Below are 18054 nucleotides of genomic sequence, written 5' to 3' on the forward strand. Positions count from 1 at the left end.
TCCCAGCATTGTTCATATTGATCTTGGATCCCACACAGGTGAGAATGGACACCAGCCCTTAGGGATGGCTGGTGTCAGGGAAAGACCTCTGGACTGCTAGTGGCAGGAGCCTAGGTTCTTATTTCATCTTTGCCTTCAGTGTGCAAAATCCTGGAGGAGGATTTTGAGCCAGTTATGTAATGTCCCTGAGCCTTGGTTTCCTATCAGTAAAATGAAGATAAGAATGGGGGTGGCTGGAGGACGAACCCAGGGAAATCCTGTAAATCAGTACCGTGTGCTTGTTGGTGTTTGCAGAGCCATCTTGTAAGGTTTCTCCTGGAAGGTGTGCGAGCCCCCAACACCAGGTCACCTGCAGGGCCCCTGTCATAGAACCTGTGAACGTGCAGGCCGAGAGGAATTTTGAGATCAGCCTCTCCCCACCCACCATCTTCAGATGAGGAAACTGAAGAGTGGAGGAATTTGCCCAGTGTCCCTGGTGTCCCAGGGAGTTAGAGGCAGGGCTGGACTTAGAACCGAGGTCTCTGGACTGAGGACCCAAGGCAGAAATGTGCTCTGCACCACCTACTCAGGAAACTCCCTAATGTTCTCAAACCCAGCCGAGGAGTGCCGTCTGCCAGACCCCGGAGTGGCGGGGCTCCAGGCCTCTCCCACTCTAGCCAGCCTCGTGCCTTTCTCCTCAGAGCGGAAAGCTCTGGAGCTGGACCACCTTAGGTTTCAATCCCAGCTCTGTCACTTGTTAGCTGTATGACCTGGGCTGGTCCAGACCTTCCTTCCACCTCACCTCGGTCTCTTATCTGTTAAGTGAAGATAATGATAGAACATGCATCTCCTGGAGTCATCGTAGGGGTAGCACGCATGGCAGGCAGGATAAGCCCCTCCCCCAAACACATCCATGTCCTACTCTCTGGAACCTGTGACTGTTCCCTTACATGGCAAAAGGGACTTTGCAGATGTGATTACAAGGACCTTGAGGTGGGGCAGCTATCCTGGGTTATCCAGGTGGGCCCGTGCCGTCACAAGGGTCCTTAAATACACAAGAGGGAGGCAGGAGAGGGAGAGTTGGAGAAGAAGGTGGGAGGTCAGAAGCAGAGGTTGGAGTGATGTGATTGCTGGAAGGGGGCCATGAGCCAAAGAATGCAGGCAGCCTCTATAAGCTGGAAGAGCCAAAGCAGCAGAGTTTCCCTAGAGCCTCCAGGAAGAATACAGCTCTGCTGACTTCATGCTTTAAGGCTAGTGTGACCTATTTTGGACTTTTGGCCTCCAGACCTGCACTGTCAGATAATAAATTTATGTTGTGTTAAGCACTGCATCTGAACATGCACGGCAAAACTGAAAGGGACCTGGCACTTAGTAAACAGTAACTGTTCTGTGGCCCAGAGTCCCAATTTCGGCCATTCTGCCCCCCTGCTCCCACTGAGCACACTTGCACTGTCAGACCAGAGCTATGACCTCCGTTTCTGGTGGCAGAAGTGGGGTACGGTGAGGAATCACATTTTCTCTGCGTGGCCTTGACGTGCAGATGCCGAGATGAGAGACTGACCCACCCCCCAAGGCTCTGTGGGCTCAGCGGAGAGGGAGGCTGCCACTTGGCCAGCCCAGCTCCCTTGCCTGTTGTCTGGAGTCTGAGGGAGGCCGGTCCCCTGCTGGGGCAGCTCAGGGGTGTCTCAGGACGAGAGGCTCCTTCCTCTTGGGGAGGGGGGGCGGTAGAGATCCTCCTAGCCAGCACACGGGGGCCTCAGAAGCTTACCGGTTGGGCACTGTTCGCCCCGCTCTTTGGTTCACTACTGAAACGATGAGAGCAAACCTAGTGTTTGACATCTGCACAGTTCTTCAGTGGCCACAGCAGTTTCACGATGAACTCAGTCTGTCCCTTGAAGGCCAGCAGGCCAGATATTCTCCTTGTGGCGTCTGTGAGAAGGCTGCAGCTGAGAGCTGCTAAGAGCCGCCCCGCGTCCTTCAGCCGTTAAGTGCGGTGCTGGCAGGAAGGGCATCAGGGGGCCTGGCTTCTAGCTCTTTGATGGTTGCCTGTCAGCCAACAGCAGCCGGACCCCCGACTCCCAGATAGCATCTAGTTTGATAGCATCTTACCAAGCCAGAAGCTTCCTTTTTAAATACACTTATTCACTAGTGTGTCTACTCCATCTCATTGTAAGATATTCGGCTTAAACCAGCCCAAACCCCTCGTTACTAATAGTTTGGAGAAGCGAGTCTTTCTGGACAGAGACCTATGGGAAGACCACCACCAATAGCAAACGGAGCGCATCTCAGAACCAGACTTGGGGTCCAGCCAGTCATTGTCAGAGGCGCCAAGTGCCCGGATTGGACTAGCTGTTTGGTGGGTGCAGGGCCTACCAATGCAGGCCCGCAGTCCAACCACCCTCTTCCTTGATCTGGGGAATCTCCAGAGTGACCGTTTCTGAAGTGGGTCCCCTGACAGGTGTGGGAGTGTGGCTGGCTGGCTACAGGAGTGGATTTTGCTCAGAGATGACAGGCCACTCATTTCACAATTGATGTCTCAACGTCGTGCTGGTCAGTCTGCGCTGGGAGGACTCTGTCCCCTGCTGGGCCTGGCACATAACAGACACTCAGCAAATATTTGCTCAAGGAACCACACTGGCAACCAAAGGAAGGGTCACCAGGGAGGCAGATGGTCATCTGAGGGAGTGGGCCTGGAGAGGGGACACAGGAATCTGGAGCGTTTGGCCCTGTATCACGGGCCCTGCTCAGAACATTGACTGGGAAAGCACATGGTGCAGGTCGGGAGGGGAGGCTTGAAGTTGGGAAGGTTTGGATTGATCAGGGGAGGAGATCCCCACAACCACCATCACCCTATTCACTATCTGGCAATTTTGTTGCAGCTCCTGGTGATAGATTCCAATTTAGACCCAGGGCAGGGCATTGTAACCAACCAAGATTCTCTCCTGCCCTCCCGCCTGGGAGATGAGGCAGCAGGAGCAGACGTCTGGCTCCTTGGCAGGCACGCCAGCCTTCCGAATTCTTGATCTGTGCCGGTGGAACGGGCTGGGGGCTACCACAAAGTCAGAGAGACAAGTAAGGATCTGTCAGCAGGGCTTCCATCTTCTAGAGCTCAGACCTCAGGGCCTGCATCCAGGAGGCAGGGCCCTGAGCTCATCTCAAAGGCATCTTGGCTGCATTCAGGAGGGCGTGGCACCTCCCGTAAAAGGTTCTTACAAATCGTTTGAAGTCATCTGGGTTTATCGCTGTTTGGTTTCAGAGACACTCCCAGCCTTCCATGGGCCTGTGTACACACTCAGATGATTTCTAGAAGACCCTTACTGAGAAGGCTTTTTCCTGTTCTAAACAGTCCCACAGCGACTTTCTGGTCCACCATGGACTCCCTCCTCTCCCTCTTCTTCCTAGGAACTCCGTATTTCCAGCTTTTGTAATCTTTCTTCATAGAAGGGCCTTCCATCAGCTATCTGTCAGCCGTGGCTGGGACCCTGCTAGAAATTCTACCCTGCCCTCTGGAGTCCAGCCGTGGAAAAAGGGGGAAAACTATAGCAAAAGTCCCCTTCCATCCCAACACTTAGAGTTGATCGTATCCCTGGGCTGACTGAGGTCACCCCATGAAGGCCCCAGCCTGTGCCAACTCTTTGAGGTCCTCCTTTTACTCCTTCAATAGTACGCTCTCAAGGAATGTTTTCCACCCGACTCAGCAAACTCTAACGTTCCCTTCTGAGGGGCCAGAGTCCAAGCCAGGTGCCTGACGACCCAGCATGGAGCCGAGTTCGGCCTTCTAGAGAATGCTCCTCTCGCAAGGCGGGGTGAGATAAAGCGCTGCTCAAAGCCCCACGCTACGCGCCCTCAGCCTCCAGCATTCCAGCTTCCAGCCTAAGCGTTTCTCCCAACTAGACTCCAAACCACAAAGGCAAGAAACATATCAACATAAGATCATAATCAGGTGTTTATTTGCACAATCCCCTACTGTCCAACCAAGCTACTAAGTTGTAAGTGCCCACCAAGAAACGACTAAAGGTCTTACTGCAACTTGGGTCTGGAGGTTTTTAATCCTTTTTTAGTTCAACATAAATGAGAAAGAAAAAAAATACTCTGACATTTTCAAAGAACAGAAATAGGAAAGTATGTTCATATACATTCAACATATACTGCGCATATTGGTCACTACAATACAAAGCAATGATTTTTTAAAAGTGTAGTTCGCAAGATGGCACGGTTAATAGGCTCACTGGCTTTCGTCTGGGTGGTCGCAGGGGGGCGGCAGTCTGCTCGGTCCATCAGCACCGTGAACAAAACAGGCTGAGTACGTGGTGGGAGGCCAGCATGGGAAGTGCAACGAGCCCGGAGAAGTCAACAGTGGCTGTCTGGGCTGTCTCGGTTGCTTCCAGAAGGTGAGCAGCTGGTGGCCACACCAAGTGGAGGGGATTTGGGGACCAAGGAGACACGGAGAGATCCCAGGAAAGGCTCTTGCACTGCAGAAACCCACTCGAGGGATACCGGGTCCAGGAGCTGAGCTGCCAACATCAGTGAGAAGGCCAAGCTGCGTGGGGATCCTGTCAGCAACACCAGGATGGCCATGCTGGGAACCCGCTTTCCTCTGTGCAAATTCAGGGTGAAAGACTAGGAGGCGCCGGGGACCTCTTACTCTGCTTTCCCAGCAAAATGGATCAAGAGTCGGGATATTTAACACCTCTTCCTTGTTTTGAAGATCGGAAGGCGATAACCCAGATCCTCTGTCAGCCCCCAGCCAGCAGAGAAGACTTTGGTTTCTAACAGCGAAGAAAAATAAAGATAATGACACAAATAATAGCTATTGCATATGCACTGCTGCAGCTGGGGGAAAGGAGACCACTACATCTGTCACTGGCACGAGTGAGAACGGTTCACAATTACAAGGTCTAAATAAAATACTTTGAACAAAAGGTGCAAGTCACAATTCAAATAGAACAGAATCTGGTTAAACATTTCTCTTTTAAACAAAAATTCCTTTTGTTTTTATTTATTAATAATAATAATAACAATAATAATAACAATAATATCAACATTTACCAAAAACAATTCCTACATGATCAAGAATTAAAATAGGGGCTGAGGATGCCCAGGGAGAAGGAGAAGTTAGGAGAGAGGCAGGACCCAAGACAACCTCCTGTTCTTCTTGCCTGTGACAAAGAGGCTGAAAAGGAAAAGCATTATATGTATGTATATATGGATGTATACGTATACATCCATATATATATATATATATATGTATATATATACGGAGCAACAATCCTTGTTATAGCACAATATAAAATGAGAATAAAAGGTGACACAAAAGCATAGTGTACCACTGTCGGGTGTTCAGTCCATGGGTAGAACCAGCAGGATGATAAAGGCAACCAACTTTCCAGGTTGTAAGAGGGGAGCCGAGTTACACACCAAACAGATGTTCTAACTGGCAACCCATCAACGCCAGGCCACTCGCAGCCTCCGTGCTAACATTCTCATATGACCTCGGCTGGGCCAGACATGTTTTTCAGTGGATCCCAGCAGCAAAGACCTCTCCAGGTTCCAGGCTTGGGGTTTCTCTTTTTGCTCTCCAAGGGCCAAAGGCTGTCATCCCTTCCTCTGTCTCTTTGTCCAGCTGCTAAGATTCCAGAGGATGTTACCCTCTAGCTTCTGCTCCTGCGGAAGAGCACTGCAGGGACTGGAGGGCGCTCTGTGGACGGAGGCCAGGGAGGGGAGTGGCTCTGCGCCCCTGGCCACCGTACACTAACTGCTTTGCTCTTCTGTCTCAAAAAAAGGAAAGAAAGAAAGAAAAAAAGAAAGAAAATCACCTCCGAAAGAAAACATACTTAAAAAAAAAACCAATCAAAAATAATCCAAACCAAACAAAACCACCAACTCAAATACATCAAATACACTTTCACGAAAGGTGGCGAACATGGATTTCCTGTTTATTTCCTTGGTGACTTGGTCATACAGGCGAACGTGGCAAAACCCCCCTCAGAACCCAAAAGAACAGCACGCTGATGAACCAAATGTGAGGAAAGGAGCCGACATTCTGGGTGGAGGGAAACACAATGGCAACTTGGCGCAATGCTGCTAGATACTGTTGGTTTAAAGTCAACCTTTTCATTCCCGCGCGGTACATAAACCTGCAACAGAGCAGCAGACACAGAGAATTAGTTTCAAAAGAGAGAGACTCATATGTTCCACTGAAAACTTAAAAAAGAAAAAAAACATAGGTGCGCTTTACCTCAGATATTTAAAGAGTTCTGCCTAGTGTGGATTCGCCAGGTGGCTTAACTTTCATCAAGTCTTTTCTGTCAATGAATGACACTGTCAATGACAGAACCGATAACACCTGCTGTGTGCGTTTAGGCGTTACTCCAGCCAGACTGGACTGTTTATCCGTTCTCTACCACTGGCCTCTGATCACACATTTCTGGAATATTTTGCCACTTGCAGCACAGCCTTAACAAAATCTGGCTGGTCATGTTTTCTTGCTGAATTTCATCCTTCAGGACTGTGTTCAAGGGTCACCTCCTTTCCCATTACCCTGGCCAGAGGTCCCGTCTGTCCTCTGAAGCCCTAAGCTCACTTACTCTGTGGAGGCTGTGGCACCTATAACACGTCTTATCCCCCATAATTCAACCAAGGGACTATGGCCAGCATCCACCCCCAAACAACTGGCATACTGCTTAATGAAGGAACAGGAAGCCACAAAGACCTTGATGGGAAGGGTGGCGTTGTCAAGTTCACTGGCTCAAGTTCACATGGAAGGAATCTCCTGATGGGATCAGGAGCTGGTACTGGGCCGAAGGGCTGGTCTGGCCCCAGCCAGGGTGATACTCACCCTCCATCTTTTGCTACACGCCTGCCTGTTCCATGCTAAAGGAGACCTCGGGGTGCTTGTAGCTGAGCAGTATGTCTGTAATACACGTGGACGGGTAGCAAGAGGCGTTTAAATGCTGGCTGCCGTCAGTCAGGTCTGGATGCTCGTGACCTCCAAGACTCTCCCCGCATTCTGCAAGACCAGAAGCAACATGGGAGATGTGCGGGCAGTGGGGTGCTAGGTAGGCAAGAGGTAGACGGAGGTGGAGGAGAAGTCTGAACCTTCCATAGCCCGACTCCCAGCCCTGAACTCTAGCTCAGAGCAGGCCCTCGGTCTGGCTAGTGACCGTGGCTGGGGGCCAGGCTCCTTCCTGTTGTCCCCAGTGTCCGTTTTTCCCTCTTCCTTTACAGTCTCCCACCGTCGAGCACCGTCAGCTCCTGTGGTGTGGAGGACACCCTCGCGGCTGGCAGACACTGACTCCTGGGCACGCTCTGTACTCAGGACACTGGCCTAAGCACTGTAAACCCCCCAAGCTAGTTAATGCTCACAGCACTATCTAGGACAGGGGCTCTGTCTGTCCCTTTACAGGGGAGGACCCTGGGGCTCAGAAAGGTTAAACGCCTTAACCTGTGGAGCCGGTAAAGGGCAGTGAGAATTTACCGCAGACCTGTCCGCTCCCGAGCCTGGGATTTATAGCAACTATGATACCCTCCCTCTACTGGTCCTAAAGGGAGACAGACATGAGGACACGGTGCCCTCTCATCAGAACCAGAAAGAGTTATGGAAGGAGCATCTTAACAGAGCGCTGCAGACAGAAGTGTGACGCCCCTGCCCTCAACCCGGAGGCGCGCTCCTTCACGCACTCAAACTCGGTGCAGGAGAACTGGGGAAAGGCTGTATCCAGACAGAACCCCTTGGGGATGCCGTGGCTTCCCATGGGCTGTTTGTACAAGAGGGGAGTAGTCACTGGTGACCATGAAAGGGGGGCCCCTCCAGGAACTTCTCCGGGCTGCCCCACGCATAACACCCCTCACCCTCATTCTCCCCATCCTGGAACTGCTGGCTCCCCATGAGCGAGGACTGACTGAGAACCGCATCTGACATCCGGGCAGAACTAAGTGCTTTCCCAGCCACGAGACTCATGCCAGGCAAGTTATCCAGCTGCACCTGCAGGAAACAATTAGGGAAAGAAGTAAGGATATCAGAAAACGCGCCACCCCCAGGAACCCCTAGAGACAGCTGTGCCCTCCAAAAGAGCCCAGGCAACGGCCGGCCTCAAGCACTACCACCCAGACTCCCTTCCTCTGCAGGGCCATCTAAAGGGGGACGCGGCAATGGTGACCCCGCGGGAAGCTGAGGCTGGGGCTGGGGGTAGGGTGGGAAGGGAGGGGCACGGTGAATCTCAGCTGGTGGTCAGATGCCCTTGACATCGACATGGCCTTCCAGTGCCAGGTTTCTGACCTATCTCATTACCATGAGGAGTCTGTCTTAGGACAGCACTGTCAACAGCACTCTGCGAGGATGGGAATGTTCTGTACCTGCCCCGTAGGAAGCCAGCAGCCACAAGGGCTACTGAGCCCTGAAATGTGACTAGTGTGACTAAAGAACTCAGTTTTCAACTTTATTTTGTTTTAATGACATTTAAAATTGCAAAGCCACACGTGGTTGGTTGCTGCTGTATTAGACAGTGCTGCCTGCGAGTCTGCCCTAAGGAAACAGCGCTTTGCCGAGTGGATTAGCTCCCTTATCTGAATAAATTCAGTGTAGCTGCCAGAAAACTAACCAAGAGCCTGAAGGCTCATTTGCTGGGGCCTGAGTTTAGACTGTCTGGGGAGAAGTTCAATAACTAAGACAAGAGGAAACAGACGGCAACCGTTCTCGATTCCTCAGTCTCAAATGTGGAGCTCAGATTCTACGGAGATGCTCCTGGAGTTCAGGATTGCTTGTTACGGGGATTCCGAGAAACGCTCCCTTAGTGCCTGGAGGCGCCGGACCCTGGCTGAGGAGAAGGAGGGTAGATGCCACCCCGCATTCCTAGGTTCTGTTTTCAAGGACCCACTTCCGGAAAGCAGGAGGGGGCCAACATACATAAGCATCGTCACTGTTCTGGATCGTGTGGTGTCTCTGGAGGGTCCGGGGCCTGTGGTGGTCACTGACTGAGGGGTGTGCTGGGTACCCAAGTCCATTGTGATCTGGCAGCTCCATTGCTTGTCCTGGAGAACTTCTATCCATGCAGTTCCCTAGGACAGACTCTGAGGGGACAGAGCAAAATAGGGTCAGCAGACCTAGAGTTTCTCCCAACACTGGCAACTCTCACCAAAGAAATGTCTCGCAAGGGACAGTGGGCAATGGTGAGGGCCACGTGCGCACTCTCCGCTCATCCTCAGCTGGCTGGTGATGCTCAGAGGAGCCTGGACCAGCCTGCCAACCCTGAGTCTTAACAGCAAAGCCGAGGCCCTCTCTTGCAGGGATCACACCCTTAGGAGAAAAAAATTCCCACATATCAGTGGTTGGCTGGATCACACTGAACGTTTTCTTTTTTTCTTCATTTCTCTGTTGATTTGACAGTGCTATGTTCCCACACCTAGATGCACAGAAGAATCATTCTTGGCGCTTTCAGGACCTCTAGCCTAGGAGGATGGCCTCCATCCTGTGGACGCCTCTCTCCCCTTCCTTGGCTTCCCCTCTGTACACCACCCAGTCCCCTCCTCTCCTCCTCTGACTGCTGCCCCCAGCTCCTTCGCTCTTTACATTTCTATCCTTGACTGTCTCTCTCTCCCCACACTTGCTTTGGCAGTATCATCTATTTTCACGACTTCAACTACACTGCTTCTCTATAAAGAATTACAGAAATGCTCTTTTAAGCTCCAGACCCAAAATTCTAACTATTTACTAGGTATCTTTCAACCTGTCCAATTCAATTGGACTCAACATGTCCAATTCTAAACTCATCAGCTTTCCCCCACAACCTCTTTCAGACATCCTGGTTTTGGTGCCTACTTTCCTAATCTTCTGGGTATGATGAGCTTGTGGAGTTCATATTGATTCCTTACTCCTGGCTCCACATCATCTTAGGTCAGAAGAATGTGCCCCTCCAATGTTGGCCACTTCAGTCTCTTTCTTACTAATCTCACTGCTTCCACTGAAGTCCTGTTACCTCTTGCCTGGATCACTATAAAAGCCTCCTAACCATCCCTCTAGCACCGTCCTACAAAGACTAACCTTTCTATAGGGGAGCCCCAGACCCCTCATTTTCACAACACCGTCCCAGCCTCTCTTCCCATGAGTACGCCACACGACTCTCCTCTACATTCTAAGCTCTGGTCAAATGGGACCGTGGACAGTTCAATGCATTTGCTCTCACTGTTCTCTGTCTCTGGAAATGCTTGATTCTTTTACTTCCATTCCTGCCAATCCGAATCAACTCATCCTTCTAGGTCCAGCTCAAATGTTATAATTTTTATGAAAATTTCCCTTTCAAACAGAAATAGATCTTTCCTTCCTTTAAACGTCAGAAGACTCTATTGGACTCTGATTACTCTAATGTTATTCCTGGCACCATCTTCAATTGCATACTTGTCTTAAGTATTCATACTAAACTGTAAATTCTTGGAAGACAAGCCCTCATGTATTCTATGCATGTTTGTGAGCCTTCACTATTCCAGAACACTGTCCTCTTCCCAGTGTTTAATAATAATCTCTTTAACTGATATTAATAAACACTCTCTTAATGTGGGTTAGCCACCTGTCAGAGTCATATAACCCTGTGGACTGGATTTTGGAGAGAAAGAGGAATTCATGAAGACTGAGTATTTCTTCTTCTTGGCCAAGGATGGTCAAGAAGAATACCAGGGCCACACGTAAGTTGACAGGATCCTCCTGGTGGCACTCCTGGCTCCAGTCCTTAAGAGCCTAGAACTTCAACGTACGTTTCCTTTGCCTGGTTGGTTTTTCTGGGTTAAAGCTCCCTGGCAACTATTGGGCTCATCTCCTGATGAACTGTACCTTAGCGAGACCAGGTTTTTAAACAAATTTTAATAGGAAATACAGTCCTAATGCTACCATCCCAGTATCTATTTGAATAACGAAAGTAAAATGTGCTGCTTGAGTGATGGTTAAAGGGTTTCAGGTCTCTATATTCAAATGGTCTCCGTAACCATCGAGGTGAGGCCTGGGTTCAGGGGCTGAGGCAGGACGGGAAGGGAGGGGAACAAAGTGACACGCACGTTGCTGGTAATGCAAAACGCTCTGGAGAAAAGTGAAAGGATGGGAGCTTCCAAACTACCAAAAATGAAGTCAAGTGAGAAATCGTTTGAAAGTTCTTTGAGCAAAGAGGTCAAAGGAAGAGCCAGGAGCCACCGCTTTTGCTACTGAAAGCTAAAAGCCAGCAGCGAGAGGAAGATAAAAGAAAGCCTACGCCAGGACTTGCTCTGTGGGATTAGGTCACCCATCCTACCCACCCAGCCCGATTCCTCTCAGTGGACATAGCTCACGTGCTGGCCGCAGGGCCAAACAAAAGCCACCGGCAGGAAGTGGTGCAAGGCTGCCTCTGTGGAGTGAGGGCCTGGCTCTTGAGTCTGCTTTGCCAGGAAGGAACACGAATAGCTGCTTCTTACTTTTCCGAAGTGTTTTGTAATGCCTATACTTTCTTCTTTGATAGCTAACCCCATCCACTCAATTCCCTGGGGCTCGTTTTTTCTGGACTATAGAGCTGGATGCAAATCTCATGAGCTGCACCTCCTTGCTCTCCCAAAGACAAACGCGAGAGCTCTCCTGTTTAAAGATTTTTAAAGGATGATTATCAAACGTGAGGAAATGGCGAGGCTAACAGCATGTATAAGCCCTGGTCCTTGACATTCAGTTCCTTCCCACCTCTTCCAGAGGCCTCACTGTGTTTATCTGATATGTATGCTGAATCTCCCTCCCCCAACCCACTTCTCTTTTTTAAATCTATCTTTATTCCTGAGAATGGGGTTTCTCCAAACCCAAACACCTACCCTCCTTTTGGCCCTGCCTTTGAGAAGGTCCCATGGATGCTGTCCTCCTAGCCTGCTCTCTTCACAGCCTTTGGGTCTGGTGCCAACACACCTGAAAGTGCCACCAAGACAGAGCGAGCTATTGCTTGACAATCACATGACGAGCCTTCCTGACTCCCTGGCCTAGAGCTCAGAAGCACTAGCTCTGGGGTCAGGAAGACCTGGGCTTGGATCCTGGCTTCACCAGGATTCCTGAGGTGGGGGATCCTGGGCAAGTTAACTGACTTCACTGGGTCTCAGTCTCTTCATCTGTAAAACAGGACCTACTCCACAGGTGGGTAAAGGGCTTACTTGAGCTTGGTACTCTGTTATGAGCTCAGTAAAGACTCATACTCATTTCACAGATGCTACTTCTGAGTGGATGGGGCACAATGAACCAGTTGACAAAAACAAACAAGAAAATGATTTTATCACAGAATCCTACTTCCAGAATTATGGGGGCAATTTACCCATAGGTGAGTGAACAAGTGAGTCACTGAAACTTTAACTTCCAGGAAAGAAGCCTCTGGTTTAGGAGTGACAAATGGAAGTTAAAAACTAGACGAAAGGGAGCTCCCTGGCGGTCCAGTGGTTAAGACTCGGCGCTCTCATTGCTAGGTCCCAGGTTCAATCCCTGGTAGGGGAACCAAGATCCTAGAAGCCTCGAGGCACAGCCGAAAAAACCAAACCAAACCAAACCAAAATCAATCAAACAAACAAAAAAACTAGACGAAAAAGAAGCCTATTAAGGACTTCCCTGGTGGCACAGTGGTTAAGAATCCGCCTGCCAATGCAAGGGACACGGGTTCGAGCCCTGGTCCGGGAAGATCCCTCATGCCACGGAGCAACTGAGCCCGTGTGCCACAGCTACTGAGCCTGCGCTCTACAGCCCGCGAGCCACAACTACTGAGCCCACGTGCCACAGCTACTGAAGCCCGCGTGCCTAGAGCCCATGCTCCACAACAAGAGAAGCCACCGCAATGAGAAGCCCGCGCACCACAACGAAGAGTAGCCCCCGCTCGCCGCAACTAGAGAAAGCCCGCGCACAGCAAGAGAAAGCCCGCGCACAGCCAACAACAACAGCAACAAAAGCCTATTAATAGGAGTTGGGTAACAAACCAGGGCTCTGTCTGTTCAAATTTCAATACAACTCACAGGTCGAAGATCTGGAAGGGCTGGCATCTTTTGCTTGGCAGATATAACTTGGAAGGGGTAGAATGGGAGGCAAGGAGGCATAAAGAAAAGAATATGACTAGGAATTCGGGAAACTTGAAGTCAGGTTCCAACTCCATCACAAACAGTGTATGAACTTGAATAAGTCATTTAATCTCTCCTAACCTCAGTTTCCCTATCTGAAAAATGAGGGTTGTTTGGGGGCTCAAGAGCTAACCCATGTGTAAGGGTCTTTAATAAACTGTACAGGACTACACAAGAGAAGTATTTTAGTAAGAATGTTGAGTCCTGCGTTCAGAAGTCCCCTGTGGCACTCCATAGGTGAGACCCTCTGGCCAGTGTGGCAGCTGCGGGGGCGGGGTGGGGGACGCGGGCATGTGTGCAAACAGACCAAGCCACTGGCCAAGGAACGGGAAATTCGGGCTCAAATCTTTGGCCGCCTTTATGCCAATTCAGCAGCTGGAGAACTATGGAGCTCACCACAGGATATATAAATAATGCGGAGAGAGGACTGCTGGGGGCAGAATTCTCGGGTATTTACCCAAGTAAACCTGAGACAGTACAGGAGGAAGGATGATCATCTGATCACGCAAGGAGAATAATTACACAAACGGACCCAAAGCGCAGCGCCCACCTACCCAGGGAACCTCGGGGCAGCTTGCACAACTCTCTGTTGAATCTGTCAATGTTGACTCATCCTTACTCATTTACTGGGTTTTAAGGGAAGATGAGAGAAATGACATGTGCACATCCCTCCTAAAGGTTCTGAGGGGTAAACCCTCCCAGTCTCTGTCATCATGTGACTCCTCTGTGAGGCCTGAAGTCCACCAATGCTGCGGAAGCTGAGTAGGCTCTGAGAAGAGGATGCAGCTTTCTTTGTGAGTTCAAGCTGGTAATCTCACTGTGTAAACCGGTTATGCTATCATATTTATTTGCAAAGTAAAAAAAAAAAAAAAAAATCAAGTGTATGTAATACTACAGAGGGAAGATAAACCTTACTTCTACTTCTGGAGTGGCAGACAGGAGATTACAGGCAGCACGGGGCATGTCTAGCCCTGAACCTTCTACACATTACAAAGAGACCTTTGGCATGTTGCCTGCTCAGCGCTCTGGCAGTGCCTGGCCCTGCGCTGATTGGTGGCATACGGCCGTAAAAGAAATAGGTAAGCATGGCCGCTGATACGATGGCATGTAATTTTCCTTGACTAACACCAGCAATCCCTGATAATCAACCCTTAAGAAATTTTAGAAAGATGCCAGTAGCTCTGCTCGTTATAATTATACCTCTTACAGCACTCATTACGTAGCGCTTCATTTAAGGCCATTTATGAGCTTGTCTCTCCCAACCCCCAGCCCCCAGTACGAGCTCCCTGAGGGCAGGTTCTCCACCTTTTCATCCCTGCATTCCCCACTGGACCTAAAATACAGTCTTGTGTTGATCTAGTCATTCAATAAATTTCGCTGAATTTGCTCTATCACAGAAGTAACACATGAAGTGTTTGGGGGCCCGTGTGTAACTACACAGAGATGGAGGTCTCATCAGAGCAAGCAGCAGGCGTCGCCCCAACAAAGACATAAACAAGGACGGGCTGCACCCTCATGCCTGCAGGGTGGTGGGCGGAGCACATCACAACCCTTTCTTGGCAGAAGGAACGGCAAATTATCGGATGATTCTTTGGCGACTGTAAAACTGTGAGCTCTCATGTTTTTAAGAGTAGAATCATGTCAGGTTAAAGCAGGAAGAGATTGTGGAGCCTAGTTTCTCCTGTAAAAGGGATCATAAGACATATGCCCAAGGTGGGTGTGAACACTAAATGAGTAACTGGCTGGAAAGCACCAAGCCCAGAGCAGACCAACTCTAAACACCTTCTCGGAGGGGGCACCTAGCTAACATCCCTCACGATGGGAGGAGCGGTTAGGTGTCGGGGTGGTCACAGGTTTAAGGTAAGGACAATGGGGGCGCTTCAGGATAAGAAGAAATTTTAAACACACATAGGTACATCCCCGGAGCGATTCTAACTCTAACTCTGGAGTGGCTTTGGGCTTCCCTGGGCTATTTTTTCTCTATTGCATTATTTTACTATACTGGATTCTAAACTCACAGGGTAATAAACTTGGGGCTTTATTTATTAAAGATAATTGTATATATGGTTCCAAAAGTCTCAAAATAGAAGTCGAAAGAGGTTAGAAAGAAGCAAGGTGAATAGTATTCAAGAAAAGGCATACGCCGTAGCTAAGTTAAAGAGTAAGTTGAGAGTAAACTGGGCAGAGACAGGAAGGATCATCTCTACCATACACTGGCAAGCAGGGCAGGAGCTAAGATTAGGGCTTCTAGCAAAGCTCGTATCAAAGGTCAGGAAAAGAAGATTTAAGAAAAAAGAGGGCTTTGGGGGGGAAGCCAAACTGATCATGAGGCAACAAGGACAGGGTAGTTTTGAGCTGAAACCTTTAGGGGTGTACTTATGGCTTGACTCTTCCAGAAACCACAAGAGATGCTTGCAAGGAATAATGGCGGCAATGGTGGCGGATGTAAGAAGTTAGGGGGAAGGAAGAGGCAGAAGTAACCGTAATCACTCAGCTTGGGGAAGAGGCGGGAGGGACTCGTCAAAAGAATCCTGACTGCGGGCTTCCCTGGTGGCGCAGTGGTTGAGAGTCCGCCTGCCGATGCAGGGGACGCAGGTTCCTGCCCCGGTCCGGGAGGATCCCACGTGCCGCAGAGCGGCTGGGCCCGTGAGCCGTGGCCGCTGAGCCTGCGTGGCCGGGAGAGGCCACGGCAGTGAGAGGCCCGCGTACAGCAAAAAAAAAAGAATCCTGACTGCAGTTTCGGCCTGAAGCGAAGTGAACTGATTTAAAGCTGCGGGGAGCGGCTGGAGCCAGATCATCCTCTGGATTTCAGGAGACCTTGGCCCTCACAGCTTCTACTAACTCCTTCACGTAGACTAGACTTCAGACCGACCAAGGCAGCTTGCTTCCCCCCAGAAACGTGCCTGAGACACTCCCACCCGCTGGCCTTTCCTCATGCTTCTCCCCTAAACCCAAACGGCAAAATCCTTTTCATCCACCGAGACCCAACTCAAATGTCACCTGCTGCGGGAAACCTGCCCCTGCTCTGACGGAGAACTGGTCTCTCCCTCCCCTGGTCTGCCACGGCACTTGGACCAGCCACGTCCTGCCTTCCTTCAGGCCCCAGACAGACCTGCAAGCCCGCTGAAAGGGGGTTCCTCTGACAATCAGGGGACACAGGCGAATTCAAGCCCCCTGGTCTTCCTGTACATAGGAGTCACACAGGAGGGAAAAGTGAAGGGAATTCAGAGAGAGTATTTTTGAAGAAAAATATTTCAAAAGGTTATTTTCACACGTGGCAATCCAGGGTGCGGGTGGGGAGTGTGCACTACTGTGTGCTCGCTCGCTCGTTCCCCGAGCCTTGCACACCCAGCGCGTGCTCAGCGAGGGTCTGCTGGCGTGAAGTGAGTAGCTCTCGGGTTCAGTGCTACTCCCGAGCTGTGGGCCCTGGGGGCAAATCACTTAATCTGTGCCTCAGGTGTCTCACTGGTAAAATGGGGACAGTAAGAGTTGTGAGGAATAGACAAATTCATATGTGAACAGCATCTGGTGTCTGGCACGTGGAAAGCACTACGGAAGTGTCAGCTTTTCTCCTTTTCTGGTGAAAGCTGTCATTCGCACAGGAAGCTTTCCCACAGCATCCCTGATGCCGTCAAGCTGCCTCTGCTAGAACACTCCCAGCCACAGGAAGCTCCCAGGCTGCTGAGCAGCCTATTCTGGAAAGTTCTCAGGAAGGTCTTCCCCAGGGAACTGAAGTCTGCTGCAACTTCTATCCTGATCTTGGTTCTGCCCCATAATATGACCCCATACCTTTTCCATCTGACAGGTATGATAGCTCTCCTGAGTTTCTTCCCCCGAGCCTAAACATCCCCAAGTCTGCCAGCCAATCCACATATGGCCTGGCTCCGGAACCTCCCACCATCCTACGTCTGCCTAAAAACACAGCAGCCACAGGTGGACGATACGTCTGACTGGTGCAGACCTCAAACCGGATGGCACCCATCTGCCCAAAAGCCCAGGATTTAACTGGAGTTTTATGGAGCCACACCCCTATCAGTGCTTAATGAGCTCAACGTGAAGGCACCAGGTCCTCTGCAGGTAAACTGACTTAGAGCCAGGTCTTCCATCCTGCTCTGTGCCAGCGGACCCACTTGCCCCAGGAGTTGAGTTTTGTGTGCTGACTTTAAACGGACAGGGCAGGAGAGGCAGGCAGCTTCAAGAAGGGGAGGGGGGAGAAGTGCCCAGCTTCGGGGTTGTATATTTCACGGAGAAACTCGTTTTCAAGATCTGTGATGATGGGAGGGATGTCAGTCCAGATTTCGAGTAGGGTGAATGCCATGACACGAGTGGAACAATGTCTTCTGAGTATAAGTTACTGACAGTAATCCCAATCTCCTCCCAAATGAAAATGAATGTGCTCGCTAATTATACAGTGATACTAAATGAAATGGCATGGGGTCCCTTATGATGCTGTAATATTCTGTGTTTAGCTTATTAACAAAGTGATCAGAGTAATAATAATACCTCAAATTATTTACATCATACATTCAGATGATCCAGTGTGCCTCTCTCTCCCTCTCCCTCTCTCTGTGTCACACACACAAACATTACGTATAAACATAAATACATACGTGTATGTTTTAATCTTCACAAATACTCTGCAAAGGACCGTTATTCCTCCCGCCCTTTTTCACAGATGAGGAAATAAGAACCTGAGGTTTAAGTGACAAGGTCACTGCATTCGTAACACAGGCATGTCCAGGACTGAGGGGCCCTGACTGTTAGTTCAACACTACTTACACTAAATCCTGTTTCCTTAGCACCGGCTGGCTTTTATTCTACAGCAGAGGTTAAAGCCAGCTATTCTGATGACAGCCGAGAAATTCTGGGTTCTAAGGAACCACGGTACAAATATAGGAAACAGGTAATATACCTTACTGACTGTACTATCTGTATGTTAATTGTCTATCACTCTCTTTTAAGTTTCAAAACAGATCCCCTTCCCCA

The 18054-nt window shown here is 49.9% G+C and overlaps 1 protein-coding gene across 6 annotated transcripts in view; it reads right to left on the reverse strand.

The window, feature by feature from the left end:
* Nucleotides 1-3907: 3907 nt before the first annotated feature.
* The window catches only part of SIK3 (SIK family kinase 3), a 246560-nt gene continuing 232413 nt past the window's right edge, over nucleotides 3908-18054 (reverse strand). For all 6 annotated transcript variants that reach the window (XM_060160441.1, XM_060160438.1, XM_060160440.1 and 3 more), the window contains 4 exons: nucleotides 8885-9048; nucleotides 7831-7963; nucleotides 6818-6988; nucleotides 3908-6116 (listed from right to left, as the gene is read on the reverse strand). In XM_060160441.1, the coding sequence (XP_060016424.1) occupies nucleotides 6831-6988; nucleotides 7831-7963; nucleotides 8885-9048 (455 nt within the window). In that variant the 3' untranslated portion in view covers nucleotides 3908-6116; nucleotides 6818-6830. The remainder of the gene's footprint in view (nucleotides 6117-6817; nucleotides 6989-7830; nucleotides 7964-8884; nucleotides 9049-18054) is intronic.

This window comes from Lagenorhynchus albirostris, chromosome 9, assembly GCF_949774975.1.
Source record: "Lagenorhynchus albirostris chromosome 9, mLagAlb1.1, whole genome shotgun sequence".
In the NCBI taxonomy this organism is placed as follows: Eukaryota; Metazoa; Chordata; class Mammalia; order Artiodactyla; family Delphinidae; genus Lagenorhynchus; species Lagenorhynchus albirostris.